The sequence below is a fragment of the Phytophthora cinnamomi genome (assembly GCF_018691715.1).
Source record: "Phytophthora cinnamomi strain GKB4 chromosome Unknown Contig31, whole genome shotgun sequence".
In the NCBI taxonomy this organism is placed as follows: Eukaryota; Oomycota; class Peronosporomycetes; order Peronosporales; family Peronosporaceae; genus Phytophthora; species Phytophthora cinnamomi.
In genome coordinates this window covers 78,138-99,654 of record NW_027150964.1, presented here as the reverse complement: position 1 = coordinate 99,654, position 21,517 = coordinate 78,138, and the positions used below count along the sequence as shown (strand labels likewise).

At 57.0% G+C, this 21,517-nt stretch overlaps 4 protein-coding genes across 6 annotated transcripts; all 4 read left to right on the top strand.

Moving 5' to 3' along the window:
- Positions 1-253: 253 nt before the first annotated feature.
- On the top strand, positions 254-4,356 carry IUM83_19584 (the record flags this gene model as incomplete). 2 transcript variants are annotated; one of them, XM_067944637.1, is made up of 4 exons in its annotated part: positions 254-611; positions 688-2,661; positions 2,718-3,909; positions 3,987-4,356. In XM_067944637.1, the coding sequence occupies 4 exons, from the start codon at positions 254-256 to the stop codon at positions 4,354-4,356; spliced, it is 3,894 nt and encodes a 1,297-aa protein (XP_067792976.1). The 2 variants fall into 2 exon arrangements, with proteins under 2 accessions (XP_067792976.1, XP_067792975.1); XM_067944638.1 differs by lacking the exons at positions 254-611; positions 688-2,661; positions 3,987-4,356 and having other exon boundaries at positions 2,750-3,579; positions 3,846-3,858.
- Positions 4,357-4,822: 466 nt separating this feature from the next.
- Positions 4,823-6,646, top strand: IUM83_19583 (Integrase catalytic core protein; the record flags this gene model as incomplete). Of its 2 annotated transcripts, none has more annotated exons than XM_067944636.1 (2): positions 4,823-5,367; positions 5,485-6,646. In XM_067944636.1, the coding sequence occupies 2 exons, from the start codon at positions 4,823-4,825 to the stop codon at positions 6,644-6,646; spliced, it is 1,707 nt and encodes a 568-aa protein (XP_067792970.1). The 2 variants fall into 2 exon arrangements, with proteins under 2 accessions (XP_067792970.1, XP_067792971.1); XM_067944635.1 differs by having other exon boundaries at positions 5,177-5,367.
- Positions 6,647-8,066: 1,420 nt separating this feature from the next.
- Positions 8,067-9,982, top strand: IUM83_19582 (Integrase catalytic core protein; the record flags this gene model as incomplete). Its single annotated transcript, XM_067944634.1, has 3 exons — positions 8,067-8,364; positions 8,441-8,647; positions 9,918-9,982. The coding sequence occupies 3 exons, from the start codon at positions 8,067-8,069 to the stop codon at positions 9,980-9,982; spliced, it is 570 nt and encodes a 189-aa protein (XP_067792978.1).
- Positions 9,983-11,100: 1,118 nt separating this feature from the next.
- Positions 11,101-11,784, top strand: IUM83_19581 (retrovirus-related gag-pol polyprotein; the record flags this gene model as incomplete). The annotated part of the gene is made up of 2 exons (XM_067944633.1): positions 11,101-11,267; positions 11,643-11,784. 2 exons carry the CDS (start codon positions 11,101-11,103, stop codon positions 11,782-11,784), a joined length of 309 nt encoding a protein of 102 aa, XP_067792969.1.
- Positions 11,785-21,517: the final 9,733 nt, after the last annotated feature.

Here is a 21,517-nt window from a genome sequence, read left to right as displayed (position 1 = left end):
CAAGATTGTGGGTACAGGATGGGCATCTACGTGGCACTCGCTGATTGGCTGAAGGACCTTCTATCCAGTTAGGAATCCAGTAGAGTGTATCCAGCAGGAATATCCAGTAGGCTTAGAGGTAGCAAGCAGTTCGCGAACTAAGGACCTAAATCAATCACTTTGCATTCTGACATCAAGTGCTCAAACGACCTTCCTTTTGGTTATGAGCCCAAGCCCCGTTTTCCCTGCTGAAGACTCCGACTACGCTTTCGCCATGGACGCTGCCTCGACCACGACCTCTCGCATCAACAAGTTCGACGGAACCAACTTCCACACGTGGAAGTTCAAGATGGCGATGGTGCTCGAGGAACGAGACCTGTGGGAAGTGACAAGTGGAGAGATCAAGCTGGAGCACTGCGCCACTACGCTGGACCAAACGACGTTCAAGAGGAAGTCTCGCAAGGCGCTGGCGATCATCTGTCTCGCGATGGAAGATTCGCAGCTACCTCTGGTCCGGTCGGCGAAGGATGCGTACGATGCATGGTCAAAACTGGAAGGACACTTCGAGAAGAAGAGTTTGGCCAACAAGCTCTTCCTTCGTCGACGTTTCTTCACGACGATGATGGCGGAAGGTGATGATGTGCTGGAGCACATCAACAAGATCAAGACTCTGGCGGAGCAGCTCGACGCAGTGGGCGCTCCGGTCAGCGAGGGATGACTTGGTGATCACGCTTCTTGGGAGTCTCAGCGAGTCGTACCAGTTCCTCATCACGGCGTTGGAGTCGAGAGCCGACTCGCTGTCGTGGGAACTCGTGACGGCTCGGCTGCTGCATGAGGACATGAAGCGCAAGGAGCAAGGTGGCGGCGTCGACGGAGCCGCGCACGGTCAAGGCCAAGCGTTCATGACAAGCGACAACGGCAAGCGCAAGGGACGGCAGGCGACCGCCAACAAGGCCAGCGCCTGCCACTACTGTGGGGAGCAAGGACATTGGATCGCCAAGTGTCCTGTGCGAATCCGCGAGAACGCGGAGCGGCAGAGGCCGCAGCGAGCGAACGTCGCGCAGAGTGAGGACGACTCTGGCGACTTCCTCTTCTCGGTTGGTGGTGGGAGCAACACCACCAAGTCGAATGAGGTGTGGCTGGTCGACTCGGGTGCGACGCAGCACATGACCAGTTCCAAGAAGTTCATGAGGAACTACAAGAAGATCTCGCCGGTGGACGTGCATCTCGCGGACGACGGTGTGGTGCAAGCGATCGGGAGAGGCGACATCGTGATGAAGATGCAGACCCCGCGCGGCGTCAAGAAGGGTGTGCTCACGAATGTGTGGCACATTCCCAAGTTGTCGCGCAACCTGTTCTCAGTCGGCAGATTCACCAAGGACGTCGGGCCTGTGACGTTCGAGAGCGACGGGTGCTTCACGGAGACGAAGGGTCTCAAGTGGAAGCTCGGCGCTCGCGGAGGCAAAGGGCTGTTCAAGTTGAGCATGACACCGGTGATGCCTGACGAGGCCAATGTGGCAAGCTCGAAGGATCGCGAAGGGGACACCACGTCGTACCTCTGGCACCTTCGACTTGGTCACATTGGCCATGGCGGTCTAGACGCCATCGTCAAGAAGGGCTACGGCTCTGGCATCGACATGACGTCGGTGAAGCAGTGGGAGCTGTGCGACGGATGCTCACTCGGCAAGCAAACGCGAGTGAGCTACATGAAGTCGTCTCCAAACCGTGCGAAGCAAGTGCTGGAAGTGGTTCACAGCGATGTGTGCGGCCCCATGCAGACGTCTACGTTTGGCGGCAAGCGCTACTTCGTCACGTTCATCGACGACAAGTCGCACTTCTGTGTGGTGTACTTGATGCGGAACAAGTCGGAGGTGGCCGCCAAGTTCGCTGAGTTCGTTGCGTTGGCTGAAACGCAGACCGGCAAGCGTGTGAAAACGCTCCGGAGCGACAACGGTGGCGAGTACACTTCGCGCGAGATGGCCAAGTTCTGCAGCGACCGTGGTATCGTGCAGAAGTTCACGCCGCCGTACACGCCACAGCTGAACGGCGTGGCGGAACGGATGAACCGGACGTTGGTGGAGTGTGCGCGCTGCATGTTGGAGCATGCCGGGTTGTCGAAGGGTTACTGGGGTGAAGCGGTGGTGACAGCCACGTTCCTCCGGAACCGGTGTCCGACACGCGCCATTAGCCACGACAAGTCGCCGCACCAAGTTTGGACGGGAAAGAAGCCACTGCTGGCGAACCTCAAGGTGTTTGGTTGCCACGCGTACGTGCTGGTCCCGAAGGCGAAGCGGTCCAAGTTTGACGCCCGGTCGGTGCGTTGCCGGTTCCTGGGGTACTCGGAGCACGAGAAAGCGTATCGTTTTGAAGAGATCGAGAGCGGTCGCGTGTTGGTGAGCCGCGACGCGCAGTTCATGGAAGACGTCTTCGACGGTGGGAGACGCAAGTATGCTACGAAGGGGGTGGTGATTGGTCTTCCAGATGAAGACGATGAAGATGCCACGGATGAAGAGACTTCGTCCGAATCGGATAAGGACGGCAGTGAGGATGAGGCTGCGCGGGATGAAGACTTCGAACCCGGCAGCAAGCGACACCCGCGGACGCAGTCACTAGAAGAAGCCGTGGAGGTGCCGAGGGCCAAGCGATTGCGCCGCAGAATGGACGTTCGACGCTGGATGAGATGTCTGCGGCGGCCCAAGAGAGTCAAGATTTTGAGGCTGCGTACGTCGTGGATTCAGTGGGAGAAATGCCGACTACGTTCAAGTCGGCGATGGAATCCAGCGACGCAGCCAAGTGGAAGGAAGCATGCGACTCGGAGTACGACTCGCTGCTCAAGAACAAGACGTGGGAAGTGGTGCCACTGCCGAAGGGACGCAAGGCCATCGGCAACAGATGGGTGTTTCGCGTGAAGGAGAACCAGGCTGGAGAGGTCGAACGGTTCAAGGCGCGTCTGGTGGCCAAGGGGTTCTCGCAGAAGTACGGCATCGACTACGACGAGACCTTCGCTCCAGTGGCCAAGTTCACGTCGATCCGGGCCGTGCTGAGTTTGGCCGCCAAGTATGGTCTCAAGCTGCATCAGATGGATGTGAAGACGGCGTTCCTGAATGGCGTCTTGGACGAAGAGATCTACATGGTGCAACCGGACGGCTACGTCGATGCAGACCACCCGGACTACGTGTGCAAGCTGAAGCAGTCATTGTACGGGTTGAAGCAGTCGCCGCGCATGTGGAACAAGACCATCGACGAGTTCATGCTGAAGCTGGGGTTCACCAAGTGCGAGTCCGACCATTGCGTCTACGTGAAACGCGACGGACACAGCATGATCTTCGTGGTCATCTACGTGGATGACCTGATCCTGGCCAGCAACGACGACGAGCTGATGGAGTCGACCAAGCGCGCACTCAGTAAACGGTTCGAAATGACAGACCTCGGCGAGCTTACGTACTTCCTCGGCATGGAGATCAAGAACGACTTGGAGTCCGGCAAGGTGACGATGCGGCAGACCAAGTTTCTCAAGTCGATCCTGAGCAAGTTCGGCATGCAGGACAGCAAACCCGTGAAGACGCCGCAGGATCCAGGACTTAAGTTGACCAAGAACATGTGCGAGGGTGGCTGCAAGCATGAAGACACGATGAAGAACGTGCCGTATCGGAGTGCTGTCGGCGCGTTGATGTACCTGATGGTGGCGACGCGTCCGGACCTGGCTGCCGCAGTAGGCGTGCTGAGTCAGTTCGCCGCCGACCCGTGTCCCACACACTGGCAAGCCCTCAAGCGTGTGCTCCGGTATCTGCAAGCCACGACCACGCATGGCATCGAGTTCTCGAAGGGTGACGGCTGCGGAGTTGTGTGTGGCTACTCGGACGCAGACTGGGCTGGTGACATCGAATCGAGAAGAAGTACAAGCGGCTACGCGTTCATGATGAACGGCGGGTGCATCAGCTGGAGGAGCAAGAAGCAGCGGACGGTGGCGCTGTCATCTACAGAGGCGGAGTACATGGCGCTGTCAGAGGCGACGCAGAGGCGGTGTGGCTCAAGGTGTTTCTGCGCGAGCTCGGCGAAATGGCAAGCGATGAAGCAATCAAGATCTACGAGGACAACCAAGGCTCCATCGCGTTGGCCAAGAACCCGGAGTTCCACAAGCGCACCAAGCACATCGACATTCGCTACCACTTCGTGCGTGAGAAGGTGGAAGACGGTCAGGTGGTGTTGGAGTACTGCTCGACGAAGGACATGCTGGCCGACATCATGACGAAGGCGATCACTTCTGTGCAGTTCGAAGTTCTGCGACACAAGCTGGGGATCCAAGGTGCAGCCGACGTCGAGTCGCGTGGGAGTGTTGTCAAGGGATCGCCTCGACCAGCTGCGGTGTACCAGTAAGGTACCGGTGTGACCTTCACTCAGTGGTGCCGCCATCATTCGTGTGATGATGGGACGAGGATTACGGGACGCTGATGATGGGACGAGGATTACGGGACGCTGATGATGGGACGCGTGGGTACAAGATTGTGGGTACAGGATGGGCATCTACGTGGCACTCGCTGATTGGCTGAAGGACCTTCTATCCAGTTAGGAATCCAGTAGAGTGTATCCAGCAGGAATATCCAGTAGGCTTAGAGGTAGCAAGCAGTTCGCGAACTAAGGACCTAAATCAATCACTTTGCATTCTGACATCAAGTGCTCAAACGACCTTCCTTTTGAGCGTTCCAAGGCGTATCGAGTTTATGACATCGAGGCGGGGCAGGTGGTCATCTCTCGCGATGTCACATTCGATGAGTCAAGCTTCGACGACTCCAAGGCTGCTGATGGTGAAGAAGTCAACCGACTTACCGACGTTTTCGACGACATGCAAGTCTCCGACGACTCCGGCACAAGGGTGTTCACGCAGGCGGGGAAGCGCAAGTCGCGTCCGGACAACCAAGATCGCGACAATGTTCGGCGTCCTCGTCGCAGTGCTGGACTCGAAGAAGCAAGTGCGCCTGGACCCTCGGTTGACCAAGACCAACGTGAATCTACGGCGACACAAGAAGAAAAATCGGAAGAACACGATGAAGACGGTTCGACCCCACCCATGTTCTGGCGTGCAAGTGCGAATGCGGTGGAAGCAAGCGACAGCGCGGAGCCGAAGACGTTTCAAGAAGCTGTGAACGGACCAGACCAAGTCCAGTGGCGCAAGGCAATTCGCGCCGAACTCAAGTCGATGCGGCTGCGAGGTGTTTTCCGCGCCGCCAAACTGCCCAACAACCAGCGCGCAGTCGGTACCAAGTGGGTGTTCAAGATCAAGCGCAACGCGGACGGATCGATCGAGAAGTTCAAGGCTCGGCTCGTCGCGAAAGGTTTCGTGCAGAAGTATGGCATCGACTACACCGAGACGTTTTCGCCCGTGGTCAAGTACGTCACGCTGCGAATGATCATTGCGGTTGCCAAGTACTTCGGATGGCCCATGGACCAGCTCGACGTGGTGACTGCGTTCCTGTACGGCTTGATGAAGGAGAAGGTGTTCTGCAGCGTGCCTGAAGGCGTGGAACTGGACGACGGTTTCGACTGCGTGGAACTGCTCAAGGCGATTTACGGGCTCAAGCAAGCTTCGCGAGTTTGGAACGAGACCTTCGACGAGTATGTGCGCTCCATCGGTTTTCGCGTCTCAAGCTACGACCCCTGCCTCTACATCAAGGTCGTCGACGGCGAATGCGTTCTGCTGCTGGTCTACGTGGACGACGTCTTGGTGACCGGGAGCTCAGCGGAAATGATAGCGGAAGTCAAGCGCCAACTCAAGTCGCGGTTCGAGATGACCGACAGTGGCAAGTGTTCCTTCATCCTCGGGATCGAGGTGGTCGACAACGCGGATGGCAGTGTTACGCTGAGCCAAGCTCGCTACATCAACGACATCCTGGAGCGCTTCGGCATGCAAGACTGCAAACCCGCTGCAAGCCCGGTCGACATCAGCATGAAGCTAGTTTCAAGCGACGCCATGACCAAGTTGGACGCGCCATTTCGCGAGGCTGTCGGTGCACTCATGCACTTGATGACATCGACTCGCCCGGACATTGCGTTTGCTGTCGGCTACGTGTCACGCTTCATGGAGAACCCGCAAGTCGAGCACTGGATTGCGGTCAAGCGCATCTTCCGCTACCTTCAAGGGACCAAGTCACACGGAATCCGCTTCTCGCCGGGTAAGGACATCGACTTTCAAGGTTACTCGGATGCCGACTGGGCTGGTGATCTTAGTGATCGCAAGTCTACGTCGGGCTACCTGTTCCAAGTCGCCGGTGGACCGATCTCATGGGGTTCCAAGAAGCAGTCAAGTGTGTCGCTATCGACGAGCGAGGCCGAGTACATCGCACTGAGTTTGGCGATTCAAGAAGGCAAGTGGGTGCACAAGCTGCTGTGCGAGATCCTGGTTGCTGCAGGCGGAGTCACGCCCGAATTGAAGTTTTTCGAAGACAACCAGTCGTGCATCAAGATGACCAAGAACCCCGTCAACCATGGCCGCGCCAAGCACATCGACATCAAGTACCATCACATTCGCGACGAAGTCAAGCGCGGCGAAGTGATCGTCGAGTACTGCGAGACTACCACCATGCTGGCCGACATCATGACCAAGGGACTTGCCGGACCACGCCACAAGGACTTGACGGCTGCGCTCGGCGTCCACGCGTGTTCGCATTGAGGGCTGTCGCTGCTGAACTTGTCGATGGGTTCTTGGTAGTCTTGACAGAGAACATGGTGCTTGGGCTCATAACCTGAAGAAGGTCGTACTGGGATCTTGCACTGAGATTTGACTGTCGTAGACACCACCGCCGAGGCTTGGTAGCGAGGCGAGGAAGGTCCGTTAAAGAATCAGAAAGTCAGAAGTGATTGATTGTTGGAGCTTATACACTCTAGGCTGAGTGCGCTAAAGCATACGCGGCCAAAGTGCGTCCCCATCAACTAGAGTGCGTCCCAATCAAGCCATCATTCTACACTGGGTTTCCGTCCAATCAACTCACTTCGTCTAATCAACGTGTCGTATTGGACGGCTCGGTTAACCGTTCCGGTACCTCGGAACTGGTACAGTGGTACCAAGGTTCAGTATCCCTGCAACGCATCTTCGGATGTCATCATGATGAGTCCAGCTTGATGACTCAAAGGCTGCCGGATAGATGAAAGCTCAACTCGACTTACCGACGTCTTTCGATGACATGCAAAGTCCTCGAGGACTCCGCAAGTTACGCAGGCGGGAAGCGCAACGCGTCGCAACTCAAGATCTATCGACAACGTTCGCGTCCTCGCCTAGCAGTGCTGGACTCCCAGAAGAAAGCATGCGCCTGGACGCCTACGGGATAATCAACGAATCTCCGTACGACAAAAACAAAATGAGAAAACGATGAAGGACAGCCGACTCCCCCAGTTCTCGTGCAAAGTGCAATGCTGTGGAAGTCAAGTGATAGCGGTTAGCGAAGACGCTTCAAAAGCGTGAACGGACTCAGACCAAGTCCAGTGGCGCAAGGCAATTCGCGCCGAACTCAAGTCAATGCGGCTGCGAGGTGTTTCCGCGCCGCCAAACTGCCCAACAACCAGCGCGCTGTCGGTACCAAGTGGGTGTTCAAAATCAAGCGCAACGCGGACGGATCGATCGAGAAGTTCAAGGCTCGGCTCGTCGCAGGCTTCGCAGAATGGTATGGCATCGACTACACCGAGACGTTTTCGCCCGTGGTCAAAGCTACGCTGCGGAATGATCATTGCGGTTGCCAAGTACTTCGGATGGCCGATGGACCAACTCGACGTGGTGACTGCGTTCCTGTACGGCTTGATGAAGGAGAAGGTGTTCTGCAGCGTGCCTGAAGGCGTGGAACTGGACGACGGTTTCGATCGTGCGTGGAACTACTCAAGGCGTTTACGGACTCAAGCAAGCTTCGCGCGATGGAACGAGACCTTCGACGAATATGTGCGCTCCATCGGTTTCGCGTCGTCAGCGACCCATGCCTCTACATCAAGGTCGTCGAAGCGAATGCGTTCTGCTGCTGGTTCTACGTGGACGACGTCTTGGGTGACCGAAGTTCGGCTGATCTGATCGCGGAAGTCAAGCGCCAACTCAAGTCCGGTTCGAGATGACCGACGGTGGAAAGTGTTCCTTCATCCTCGGGATCGAGGTGGTCGACAACGCGGATGCAGTGTTGCTGAGCCAAGCTCGCTACATCAACGACATCCTGGAGCGCTTCGGCATGCACAAGACTGCAAACCCGCTGCAAGTCCAGCTCGACATCAGCATGAAGCTGGTCTCAAGCGACGCCATGACCAAGTTGGACGCGCCATTTCGCGGGCTGGGTCGCACTCATGCGCGTGACATCGACTCGCCCGGATACTGCGTCGCTGTCCATACTGTCACGCTTCATGGAGAACCCGCAAGTCGAGCACTGGATTGCGGTCAAGCGCATCTTCCGCACTTTCTAAGGGACCAAGTCGCACGGACTCCGCTTCGCAGGCAAGGACATCGACTTTCAAGGTTACTCGGATGCCGACTGGGCTGGTGATCTTAGTGATCGCAAGTCTACGTCGGGCTACCTGTTCAAGTCGCCGGCGGACCGATCTCTGGGGTTCAAGAAGCAGTCGAGTGTGTCGCTCTCGACAAGCGAGGCCGAGTACATCGCACTGAGTTTGGCGATTCAGAAGGCTTGGGTACAAGCCTGCTGTGCGAGATCTGGTTGCTGCAGGCGGAGTTACGCCCGAGTTGAAGATTTTCGAAGACAACCAGTCGTGCATCAAGATGACAAGAACCCGAACCATGGCCGCGCCGCAACATCGACATCAAGTACCATCACATCCGCGACGAAGTCAAGCGCGAAGTGATCGTCGAGTACTGCGAGACTGCCACCATGCCTAGCCCGACATCATGACCAGGGACTTTCGGACCACGCCACAAGGACTTGACGGCTGCGCTCGGCGTTCACGCGCTGTTGCATTCGAGGGGCGTGTTGCAGGCACTGAACCGGTACACTGTACCAGTTCCGAGGTACCCGAACCGGTTAACCGAACCGGTCAATACGACCACACGTTGATTAGACAGTAGGGTTGATTGACGATGAAAGTGTAGAATGATGGTTGATTAGACGCACTAGTTGATAGGACGCATCACGGCGCCCTGTCTTTAGCACTAGCCTAGGTGTAAGCTACAATCCAATCACTTCTGAATTCTGATTCAACCCGCGATCTTCCTCGCCTCGCCCCAAGCCTCGGCGAGTCAACGACCAAGAACCAGTGCAAGATCCCAGTACGACCTTCTTCAACACGAGCAACGGACAAGCTGACGAGGACGGCAGGCGACCGCCAACAAGGGCCAGCGCCTGCTCACTACGTGGGGAGCAGGACATTGATCGCCAAGTAACCGTGCGAATCCACGAGAACGCGAGGAGCAGAGGCCGTCATGAGCGAACGTCGCCGCAGCAGGGAGGATTTCGACTTGGCGACTTTCCTCTCTCGGTTGGTGGGAGCAACACCACCAAAGCCGAATGAGTGTGTATGGTCGATCCAGGCTGCGACGCAGCACATGACCAGTTCAAGAAGTTCATGAGAACTACAAGAAGATCTCGCCGGTGGACGTGCATCTCGCGGACGACGGTGTGGTGCAGCGATCAGGAGAGGCGACATCGTGATGAAGATGCAGACCCGCGCGGCGTCAAGAAGGGTGGCTCACGAAGTGTGGCACATCCCCAAGTTGTCGCGCAATCCTGTTCTCCGTCGGCAGATTCACCAGGACGTCAGGCCTGTGACGTTCGAGAGCGACGGGTTTCACGGAGACGAAGGGTCTCAGAGGAAGCTCGGCGCTCGCGAAGGCAAAGGGCTGTTCAAGCTGGATACAACGCGATGTCGAGCCCGCCATGCTATAAAGCTCGAAGGATCGCGGGGACACCACGTCGTACCTCTGGCACCTTCGACTTGGTCACATTGGCTCGCCGATCTAGACGCCATCGTCAAGAAGGGCTACGCTCTGGCATCGACGACGTCGGTGAAGCAGTGGGAGCTGTAGCGACGGATGCTCACTGGCAAGCAAACGCGCGAGTGAGCTACATGAAGTGCGTTCCAAACCGTGCGAAGCAAGTGCTGGAAATGGTTCTGAAGCGATGTGTGCGGCCCCATGCAGACGTCTACGTTTGGTGGCAAGCGCTACTTCGTCACGTTCATCGACGACAAGTCGCACTTCTGTGTGGTGTACTTGATGCGGAACAAGTCGGAGGCGGCGCCAAGTTCGCTGAGTTCGTTATGCTGGCTGGAAACGCAGACCGGCAAGCGTGTGAAAACGCCCCGGAGCGAGCACGTGGCGAGTACACTTCGCGCGAGATGGCCAAGTTCCAGCGACCGCTGGCATCGTGCAGAAGTTCACGCCGCCGTACACGCCACAGCTGAACGGCGTGGCGGAACGGATGAACCGGACGTTGGGAGTGTGCGCGCTGCATGTTGGAGCATGCCGATTGTCGAAGGGTTACTGGGGTGAAGCGGTGGTGACAGCCACGTTCCTCCGGAACGGTGTCCGACACGCGCCATTATTACGACAAGTCGCCGCACCAAGTTTGGACGGAAAGAAGCCACTGCTGGCGAACCTCAAGGTGTTTGCCACGCGTACGCTTGGTCCCGAAGGCGAAGCGGTCAAGTTTGACGCCCGGTCGGTGCGTGCTGGTTCCTGGTACTGGATATCGAGAAAGCGTATCGGTTTGAAGAGATCGAGAGCGGTCGCGTGTTGGTGAGCCGCGACGCGCAGTTCATGGAAGACGTCTTCGACGGTGGGAGACGCAAATGTGCTGAAGGAAGTGGTGATTGGTCTTCCAGATGAAGATGATGAAGATGCTACGGATGAAGAGACTCCGTCCGAATCGGATATAGGACGGCGGAGGATGAGGGCTGCGCGGAATGAAGACTTGAACCCGGCAGCAAGCGACACCCGCGGACGCAGTCACTAGAAGAAGTCGTGGAGGTGCGAGGGTAGACGATATGCGCCGCAGAATGGACGTTCGACGCTGGATGAGATGTCTGCGGCGGCCCAAGAAGTCAAGATTTTGAGGCTGCGTACGTCGTGGATTCAGTGGGAGAGATGCCGACTACGTTCAAGTCGGCGATGGAATCCAGCGACGCAGCCAAGTGGAAGGAAGCATGCGACTCGGGTACGACTCGCTGCTCAAGAACAAGACGTGGGAAGTGGTGCCACTGCCGAAGGGACGCAAGTCCATCGGCAACAGATGGGATGTTCAGCGTGAAGGAGAACCAGGCTGGAGAGGTCGAACGGTTCAGGCGCGTCTGGGCCAAGGGTTCTCGCAGAAGTACGGCATCGACTACGATGAGACCTTCGCTCCAGGGCCAAGTTCACGTCGATCCGTGCGCCGGTTTGGCTGGCCGCCATGGTCTTTCAAGCTGCATAGATGGATGTGAAGACGGCGTTCCTGAATGGCGGCGGCTTGACGAAGAGATATACATGGTGCAACCGGACGGCTACGTCGATGAAGACCACCGGACTACGTGTGCAAGCGAAGCAGTCATTGTACGGGTTGAGCAGTCGCCGCGCATGTGGAACAAGACCATCGACGAGTTCATGCTGAAGCGGGGTTCACCAAGTGCGAGTCCGACCATTGCGTCTACGTGAAACGCGACGGGATACAGCATCTCGGGCATCTTCGGACGACTGATCCTGGCTGCAGCATCGACGACGAGCTGATGGAGTCGACCAAGCGCGCACTCAACAAACGGTTCGAAATGACAGACCTCGGCGAGCTTACGTACTTCCTCGGCATGGAGATCAAGAACGACTTGGAGTCCGGCAAGGTGACGATGCGGCAGTGACCAAGTTTCTCAAGTCGATCCTGAGCAAGTTCGGCATGCAGGACAGCAAACCCGTAAAGACGCCGCAGGATCCAGGACTCAAGTTGACCAAGAACATGTGAGGGGTGGCTGCAAGCACGAAAGACACGATGAAGAACGTGCCGTATCGGAGTGCTGTCGGCGCGTTGATGTACCTGATGGTGGCGACGCGTCCGGACCTGGCTGCCGCAGTAGGCGTGCTGAGTCAGTTGCCGCCGACCTGACCACATACACCGACGCTCCCTCAGCGTGCTCCGGTATCTGCAAGCCACGCCCACGCATGGCATCGAGTTCTCGAAGGGTGACGGCTGCAGGAGGTGTGTGTGGCTACTCGGACGCAGACTGGGCTGGTGACATCGAATCGAGAAGAAGTAGCGGCTACGCGTTATGATGAACGGCAGGTGCATCAGCTGGAGGAGCAAGAAGCAGCGGACGGTGGCGCTGTCATCTACAGAGGCGGAGTACATGGTTCGTCAGATGACGCAGGAGGCGGTGTGAGCTAAAGGTGTTTCTGCGCGAGCTCGGCGAAATGGCAAGCGATGAAGCAATCAAGATCTACGAGGACAAACAAAGGCCCATCGCGCTTGGCCAGAACCGAGTTCCACAAGCGCAACGCAACACATCGATATCTGCTACCACTTCCGTGCGTGAAGGTGGGAAGACGGTCAGGCGGTGCTTGGAGTACTGCTCGACGAAGGACTACTGCTGGCCGACATCATGATTCGAAGGCAACTACTTCTGTGCAGTTCGAAGTTCTGCGACACGCTGGGGATCCACAGGGCAGCGACGTCGAGCAGTCGCGTGGTTTGTCAGGGATCGCCCTCGACAGCTGCTGTGTACCAGCAAGGTACCGGTGTGACCTTCACTCAGTGGTGCCGCCATCATTCGCTATGTACGAGACTCGTGGGACGCCGGAGATTACGGGACGCGTATGAGGGCGCGTACAAGATTGTGGTACATAGGATGGGCATCTTACGGACTCGCTGATTGTTTGGGCGACCTTCCATCCAGTTAGGAATCCAGGTGAGTGTATCCAGCAGGAATATCCAGTAGGCTTAGAGGTAGCAAGCAGTTCGCGAACTAGGGACCTAAATCAACTACTTTGCATTCTGACATCAGTGCTCAAACGATCTTCCCTTTCGGCATGAGGACCTTAAACCCGTGAGAAGACGCTCGCAGGATCCAGGACTTAAGTGACCAGAACATGTGCGAGGGTGTATGTGCTAGGCATGAGCACGATGAAGAACGTGCCGTACCGGAGTGCGTCGGCGCGTTGATGTACCTGATGGTGGCGACGCGTCGACTGGTCTGCTGCAGTAGGCGTGCTGAGTCAGTTCCGCCGACCCGTGTCCCACACTATCGGTTGCAGGGTAATCTGAACCGGTACACGTGTACCAGTTCCGAGGTACCGAACCGGTTAACCGAACCGGTCAATACGCACTACACGTGATTAGACGAGTAGGTTGATTGGACGAATAGTGTAGAATGATGGTTGATTAGACGCACTAGTTGATAGGACGCGCACGGCCGCGTCTTTAGCACTAGCCTAGGTGTAAGCTCCAACAATCCAATCACTTCTGAATTTCGATTCAACCCCTAAGTGACCTTCCCGCCTCGCCCTAAGCCACGGCGGTGTCAACGACGCTGAACCAGTGCAAGATCAGTACGACCTCTTCTTAGGTATTTCCAAGCACCATGTCTCTCTGTCCAAGACACCAAGATTCCATCGACAAGTTCAACGGCGACAACTACGCCACGTGGAACCGCTACGCCGTGGCGTGTTCCTGACCAAGTCGGTGTGGAGCGTCGTGAACGCGAGACGAAACCAAGTTCCGCGGACACGGGGCGTGACGACTTCATGTCAAGTCGAGCAACATCGCGTTGGCCTGATGTTGCTCGACATGGATGCTGACTACCATCATGTGGTCGACGACTGCGAGGAAGCGTGGGTGGCCTGGACGCGGCTGCGTTCGCTCTAGGGGTCGCAGAAGGCTGGACGCATCTACCTGAAGCCAGCTCTTCAGCATGGAGATGGCAGAAGGCGGCAATGTGCTTCATCATTGTCAATGAAGTCCCTAACATCAGCCAAAGCCCAGCAACATCGGCGCCAGATGGAGGATGAAGACGTGGCGATCTAGTTGCTCAGAGTCTGCCTTGAGTTAGAACGTCGTTCACTGGAGATGAGCGCGCAGGCTGCGCCCTGGTGATTGATCAAGGTGCTCACGAATGAGCACATCAAGCGGCAGGGCGAGAAGACGCGCTCGGGTGAAGATTGAAGACGCTGCGAGGGCCTTCAATGCCGAGCGGGAAAGTCGCCACTGCACGTACTGCGGAAAATCGGGGCACGTCCTGGAAAAGTGCTGGACCAAGCAGAAGGAAGAGAATCGAGGTGCACGACGTGGCCGGTCTGGTCGCGGTGCGAACAACGCCATGGCGTGAAGCGATGACGACTGCGTCGCGTTCGCGGTCTCTATGGAGGTGGAGTCTCCAGGACCAACAAGTTTCAAGGCTCATGGGCGATCGACGTGGGTGCACGCACCCACATCTGCAACGAAAAGGCAAGTTTGTCGACATCAAGGCGTGGGACGAAGGTGAACTCCAGGTCGCCAACGGAACACGGCCAAGATCATGGAGTCGGGACGGTGGTGCAGCGGGTCACTCTGCCCAACGGCAAGGAGCGCGACATCCGCATCCAGATGCACTTGATGTCGCCAAGCATGAACAAGAACCTGCTTCTCGGTGCCGCAGATCAACCGAAGCGGACTCTGGTGGGTCAAGGTGGTGCAGGTGCTGAACCTTGGCATACACTGTACCCCAAGTTCCGAGGGTACCGAACCGGCGTAACCGAACGGTCAATACGACCGCGTTGATTTAGATGAGTAGGTTGATTGGACGGTATTAAAGAATGGTGGTTGATTAAACGCACTAGTTGATAGGACGCACGGCCGCGTGTCTTTAGCACAGTCCAGGGGTGCTCCAAAAATCCAATCACTCTGAATTCTGATTCAACCTGCGACCTTCGCCTCGCCGCCCCAGCCTCGGCGGTGTCTAACCAAGTCAACTAGGCAAGATCATACGACCTTCTTCAGGTATGTAACACATGCCTCGTCCAAGACACCAAGATCTCCATCATAGTCAACGGCGACAATCACGCCAGCGGAACCGCCATACTGCGTTGTCTGACCAAGTTGGTGGAGCGTCGTGAACCGCGAGACGAACCAGCTTCGCGGACACGAGGGCCAAGGACGACTTAAGTCGAGCAACATCGCGTTCGGCTGATCGTTGCTCCACATAATCCACTGCGTCGTGGCGACTGAGCGAGGAAGCGTGGGTGCCTGGACGCGCTGCGTTCGGGTAGGGGTCGCGAAGGCTGGACGCATCTACTCGAGCGCCAGCTCTTCAGCATGGAGATGGCAGAAGGCGGCAATGGTGCTCCATTGCAATGAAGTCCTCAACATCAGCGCCAAGCCAGCAACATCGTCCCAAGATGGAGGATGAAGAGCGGCGATCTGCTCTAGGAACTGCCCAGAGTTTCTGAGAACGTCGTTCTACTCGGGAGATAGAACGCATAGAGCTGCGCACTCAGATGATCAAGGTGCTACGAATGAGCAATCCGGCTGGGTGGAAGACGGCCTTCGGTAGGGGATTGAAGACGCCGTGCGAGGGCCTTACAATGCCGGAGCGGAATGAAAGTCGCCACCTGCACCGCTTGCGCTGGAAAATCGGGCAGCGCGCTGCTGGACCGCGGAAGGAGGAGAACTCGAGGTGCACGAGCGTGGCTGGTCTGTCGTCAGGGTGCGAACAAGCGTCCAGTGGCGTGCAAAAGTAAAGGTCGTTGAGCACTGATGTCAGAATGCAAAGTGATTGATTTAGGTCCTTAGTTCGCGAACTGCTGCTACCTCTGCTCCTACTGGATATTCCTGCTGGATACACTCTACTGGATTCCTAACTGATAGAAGGTCCTTCAGCCAATCAGCGAGTGCCACGTAGATGCCCATCCTGTACCCACAATCTTGTACCCACGCGTCCCATCATCAGCGTCCCGTAATCCTCGTCCCATCATCACACGAATGATGGCGGCACCACTGAGTGAAGGTCACCGGTACTTACTGGTACACCGCAGCCATGGCGATCCCTTGACAACACTCCCACGCGACTCGACGTCGGCTGCACCTTGGATCCCCAGCTGGTCGCAGAACTTCGAACTGCAGAGGATCGCCTTCGTCATGATGTCGGCCAGCATGTCCTTCGTCGAGCAGTTCAACACCACCTGACGTCTTCCACCTTCCTACGCACAGAAGTGGTAGCGAATGTCGATGGCTTGGTGCGCTTGTGGAACTCCGGTCTTGGCCAACGCGATGGAGCCTTGGTTGTCCTCAGATCTTGATTGCTTCATCGCTTGCCATTTCGCCGAGCTGCGCAGAAACACTTGAGCCACACCGCCTCCTGCGTCGCCTCGATAGCGCCATGTACTCCGCCTCAGATGACAGCGCCACCGTCCGCTGCTTCTTGCTCCTCCAGCTGATGCACCCGCGTTCATCATGAACGCGAGCCGCTTGCTACTTCTCTCGATCTGATGTCACCAGCCCAGTCTGCGTCCGAGATGCCACACACAACTCCGCAGCCGCGTCCTTCGAGAACTCTGATGCCATGCGGGCGTGTTTGCAGATACCGAGCACACGCTGAGGGCCCAGGTGGGAACGGGTCGGCGGCGAACTGACTCAGCACGCCTACTGGCAGCCAGGTCCGGACGCGTCGCCACCATCAGGTACATCAACGCGCCGACAGACTGATACGGCACGTTCTTCATCGTGTCTTCATGCTTGCAGCCACCCTCGCACATGTTCTTTCAACTTAAGTCCTGGATCCTGCGGCGTCTTCACTGCTGGTCCCGCATGCCGAACTTGCTCAGGATCGACTGAGAAACTTGGTCTGCCGCATCGTCACCTCGCGACTCCAAGTCGTTCTTGATCTCCATGCCGGAGTACGAAGCTCGCGAGGTCCGTCATTCGAACCGTTTGCTGAGTGCGCGCTTGGTCGACTCCATCAGCTCGCGTCGTGCTGGCCAGGATCAGGTCGTCCACGTAGATGACCACGAAGATCATGCTGGTCCGTCGCGTTTCACGTAGACGCAATGGTCGGACTCGCACTCTGGTGAACCCCAGCTTCAGCATGAACTCGCATGGTCTTGTTCCACATGCGCGGCGACTGCTTCAACCTACAATGACTGCTTCAGCTTGCACAGTAGTCCGGGTGGTCTTCATCGACGTAGCCGTCCGGTTGCACATGTAGATCTCTTCGTCCAAGCCGCCAGGAAACGCCGTCTTCACATCCATCTGATGCAGCTTGAACCAGGCTTCGGCCAAACTCAGCACGGCCGGATCGACGTGGAACTTGGCCACTGGAGCGAAGGTCTCTCGTAGTCGATGCCGTACTTCTGCGAGAACCCCTTGGCCACCAGACGCGCCTTGAACCGTTCGACCTCTCCAGCCTGGTTCTCCTTCACGCGAAACACATCTTCTGCGATGGCTGCGTCCCTTCGGCAGTGGGACCCACTTCCACGTCTTGTTCTTGAGCAGCGAGTCGTATCGAGTCGCATGCTTCCTTCCTTGGCTGCGTCGCTGATTCCATCGCGACTTGAACGTAGTCGGCATCTCTCCCACTGAATCCACGACGTACGCAGCCTCAAAATCTTGATCTCTTGGGCCGCCGCAGACATCTCATCCAGCGTCGAACGTCCATTCTGCGGCGCATATCGCTTGGCCCTCGGCACTCCACGCTTCTTCTAGTGACTGCGTCCGCGGGTGTCGCTGCTGCCGGGTTCGAAGTCTTCATCCGCGCAGCCTCATCCTCACTCGTCCTTATCCGATTCGGACGGAGTCTCTTCATCCGTGGCATCTTCATCTTCATCTGGAAGACCAATCACCACCTCCTTCGTAGCATTGCGTCTCCCACTCCGAAGAGTCTTCCATGAACTGCGCGTCGCGGCTCACCAACACGCGACCGCTCGATCTCTTCAAACGATACGCTTTCTCGTGCCCGAGTACCCCAGGAACCGGCAACGCACCGACGGCGTCAAACTTGGACTTCGCCTTCGGACCAGCACGTACGCGTGGCAACCAAACACCTTGAGGTCTGCCAGCAGTGGCTTCTTCCCGTCCAAACTTGGTGCGGCGACTTGTGGCGCGTGTCGGACACCGGTTCCGAGGAACGTGGCTGCATCACCGCTTCACCCCAGTAACCCTTCGACAACCGGCATGCTCCAACATGCAGCGCGCAACCCACCAACGTCCGGTTCATCCGTTCCGCCACGCGTTCAGCTGTGGCGTGTGGCGGCGTGAACTTCTGCACGATACACGGTGCTGCAGAACGCATCTGCGCGAAGTGTAATCGCACCGTTGTCGCTCCGGAGCGTTTCTATAGCTTGCCGGTCTGCGTCAGCCAACGCAACGAATCCAGCGAATTGGCGGCCACCTCCGACTTGTTCCGCATCAAGTACACCACACAGAAGTGCGACTGTCGTCGATGAACGTGACGAAGAGCGCTTGCCACCAAACGAGACGTCTGCATGGGGCCGCACACGTCGCTGGGAACACTCTGCACTGCTTCGCACGGTTTGGAGAATTCGCTGTACTACTCGTTTGTTGCCGAGGAGCATCCGTCGCACAGCTCCCACTGCTTCACGACGTCAGTCGATGCCAGAGCCGTAGCTTCTTGACGATGGCGTCTAGACGCCATGGCCAATGTGACCAAGCGAAGGTGCCAGAGGTACGACGTGGTGTCCCTTTGCGATCCTTCGAGCTTGCCATTGCCTCGTCAGGCATCACCGGTGTCATGCTCATTGAACGCCCTTTGCCTTCGCGAGAGCTTCCTTGAGACCCTTCGCTCCGTGAAGCACCGTCGCTCCGAACGTCAGCAGCCCGACGTCCTGGTGACCCGCTGACGGAGAACAGGTTGCGCGAAACTGGGAATGTGCCACATTCGTGAGATACCTTCTTGACGCCGCGCGGGTCTGCATCTTCATCACGATGTCGCCTCTCCGATCGTAACACCGTCGTCCGCAGATGCACGTCCACCGGCGAGATCTTCTTGTAGTTCCTCATGAACTCTTGGAACTGGTCAGTGCTGCGTCGCACCGAGTCGACCAGCCACACCTCATTCGACTTGGTGGGTTGCCCACCACCAACCGAGAAGAGAAGTCGCCAGAGCGTCCTCACTCTGCGCGACGTTCCGCTCGCGGCCCTGCCGCTCCGCGTTCTCGCGGATTCTGCACAGGACAATGGCGATCCAATGTCCTTGCTCCCACAGTAGTGCAGGCGCTGGCCTGTTGGCGGTCGCCTGCCGTCCCTGCGCTTGCCGTTGTCGCTTGTCATGAACGCTTGGCCTTGATGCGCGGCTCCGTCGGACGCGCACCTTGCTCCTTGCGCCATGTCCTCATGCAGCAGGAGCGTCACGAATCTAGAAGCGAGTCTCTCGACTCCAACGCCGTGATGAGGAACTGGTGACTCGCTGAGACTCCAAGAAGGGATCACCGTCAAGCCTCGCTGACGAGCGCCCACTGCGTCGAGCTGCTCCGCCAGAGTCTTGATCTTGTGATGTGCTCCAGCATCATCACCTTCCGCCATCATCGTCGTGAAGAAACGTCGACGAAGGAAGAGCTTGTTGGCCAAACTCTTCTTCTCGAAGGTCCTTCCAGTCTTGACCATGCATCGTACGCATCCTTCGCCGACGGACCAGCGGCAGCTGCGAATCTTCCATCGCGAGACAGATGATCGCCAGCGCCTTGCGAGACTTCCTTGAACGTCGTTTGGTCCAGCGTAGTGGCGCAGTGCTCCAGCTCTGATCTCCACTTGTCACTTCCCGACGATCTCGTTCCTCGAGCACCATCGCATCTTGAACTTCCACGGGGAAGTTGTCTTCGAACTTGTTGATGCGAGAGGTCGTGGTCGAGGCGGCTCCATGGGAAAGCGATGGAGTCTCTGCAGGAAAACGGGCTGGGCTCAACCAAAAGTAAAGGTCGTTTGAGCACTTGATGTCGAATGCAAAGTGATTGATTTAGGTCCTTAGTTCGCGAACTCGTGCTCTCTAAGCCTACTGGATATTTCCTTGGATACACTCTACTGGATTCCTAACTGGATAGAAGGTCCTTCAGCCAATCAGCGAGTGCCACGTAGATGCCCATCCTGACCCACAATCTTGTTACGCGTCCCATCATCAGCGTCCGTAATCCCGTCCATCATCAGCGTCCGTAATCCTCGTCCCATCATCACACGAATGATGGCGGCACCACAGTGAAGGTCACACCGGTACCTACTGGACACCGCAGCTGGTCGAGGCGATCCCTTTGAACACGTGACGGAGCGATGACGACTGCGCTGCGTCTGCGCGGTCCTATGGGTGTGAGTTCCATGGACTAACAAGTTCTGCGGCTCATGGGCGATCGAGTAGATGCCGCACCACATCCAGCACAATGATAAGGCCAAGTCTGGGACATCAAGTGTGCGACGAAGGTAAACTACGTCGCCAACGGCAATCACGGCCAAGATCATGGAGTCATGGACGGATGCACGGAGTCACTTCTCCAACGGCAAAGGGGCGACATCCGCATTGTGATGCACTTTACGTGCCAAGCATTAATAAGAACCTGCTTTCGGGCCGCAGATCAACCGAAGTCGACTGTCTTCAGGTGGTGTTTGATGCGGCTGAAATGCACATCGCAAACGAAGTCGAAGAGCGTGGCTTCCGCGGACCTGATCGACGGCCTCTACTACCCGAGTCCCAAGCTGCCTGAATTGCAGTCAAGGCGTCGGTCAACGCGGTGGATCTTCATGCGCGTTTGGGTCACGCGCCAATGACGTTCTTCGAAGATAGGGTCCAAAGCTGGCATGGTGACGGGTGAAAACGCCGGACATCGTCGAAGAAGTCACAGCCAGTCGTAGGGTGCCACAAGAAGAAAATGGTGCAAAGCCCTTCCTACAACCACGAACAAGCGCAAGTACAGCTTTCGTTCGAGTTCCTCCACTTCCCGCACCTGCGGCCCCATGGAAGAAGAGTCGCCGGGCAGTGCCGCTACTCCACTGCTCATCACGGGACCCAAGCCAGCGGCTGCATTGTCGGGATTCCGTCTGCGAGCAGGTCGGAGGAGAGGCTGGCGCCGTTCATTCACGCAAAGTGGGAGAGCTAAATTGATGCCAGTGGTGAAGTTGTGCGTCGCCATGTGGGCCAAGGAGTTCCTGACCAATCTGCGCTCTTGGAAGTACTACGAAGACTACGGCATCTAGTCACAGTCCCATCGGCTTCGAGTATGCGCACTAAACGAACGCGACGGCTAACGCGCCAACTCGAACCATCGTGACCATCGGCCGCAGTCATGCTATCACTACGCCAGCGTGGAAAGACGTTCTGGCGGAAGCACGGATACAGCGATTTACATCAAGAATCGTCTGCCTGTTGCAGGGTAATCTGAACCTTGGTACACTGTACCAGTTCCGAGGTACCCGAACCGGTTAACCGAACCGGTCAATACGACCACAATCTGATTAGGATTATATTGATTGGACGAGTAGTGTAGAATGATGGTTGATTAGACGCACTGGTTGATAGACGACGGCGCTGTCTTTAGCACTAGCCTAGGGTGTAATCCAACAATCAATCACTTCTGAATTTCGATTCAACCCCAAGTGACCTTCCTCGCTCCTCGCCCCAAGCCTCGGCG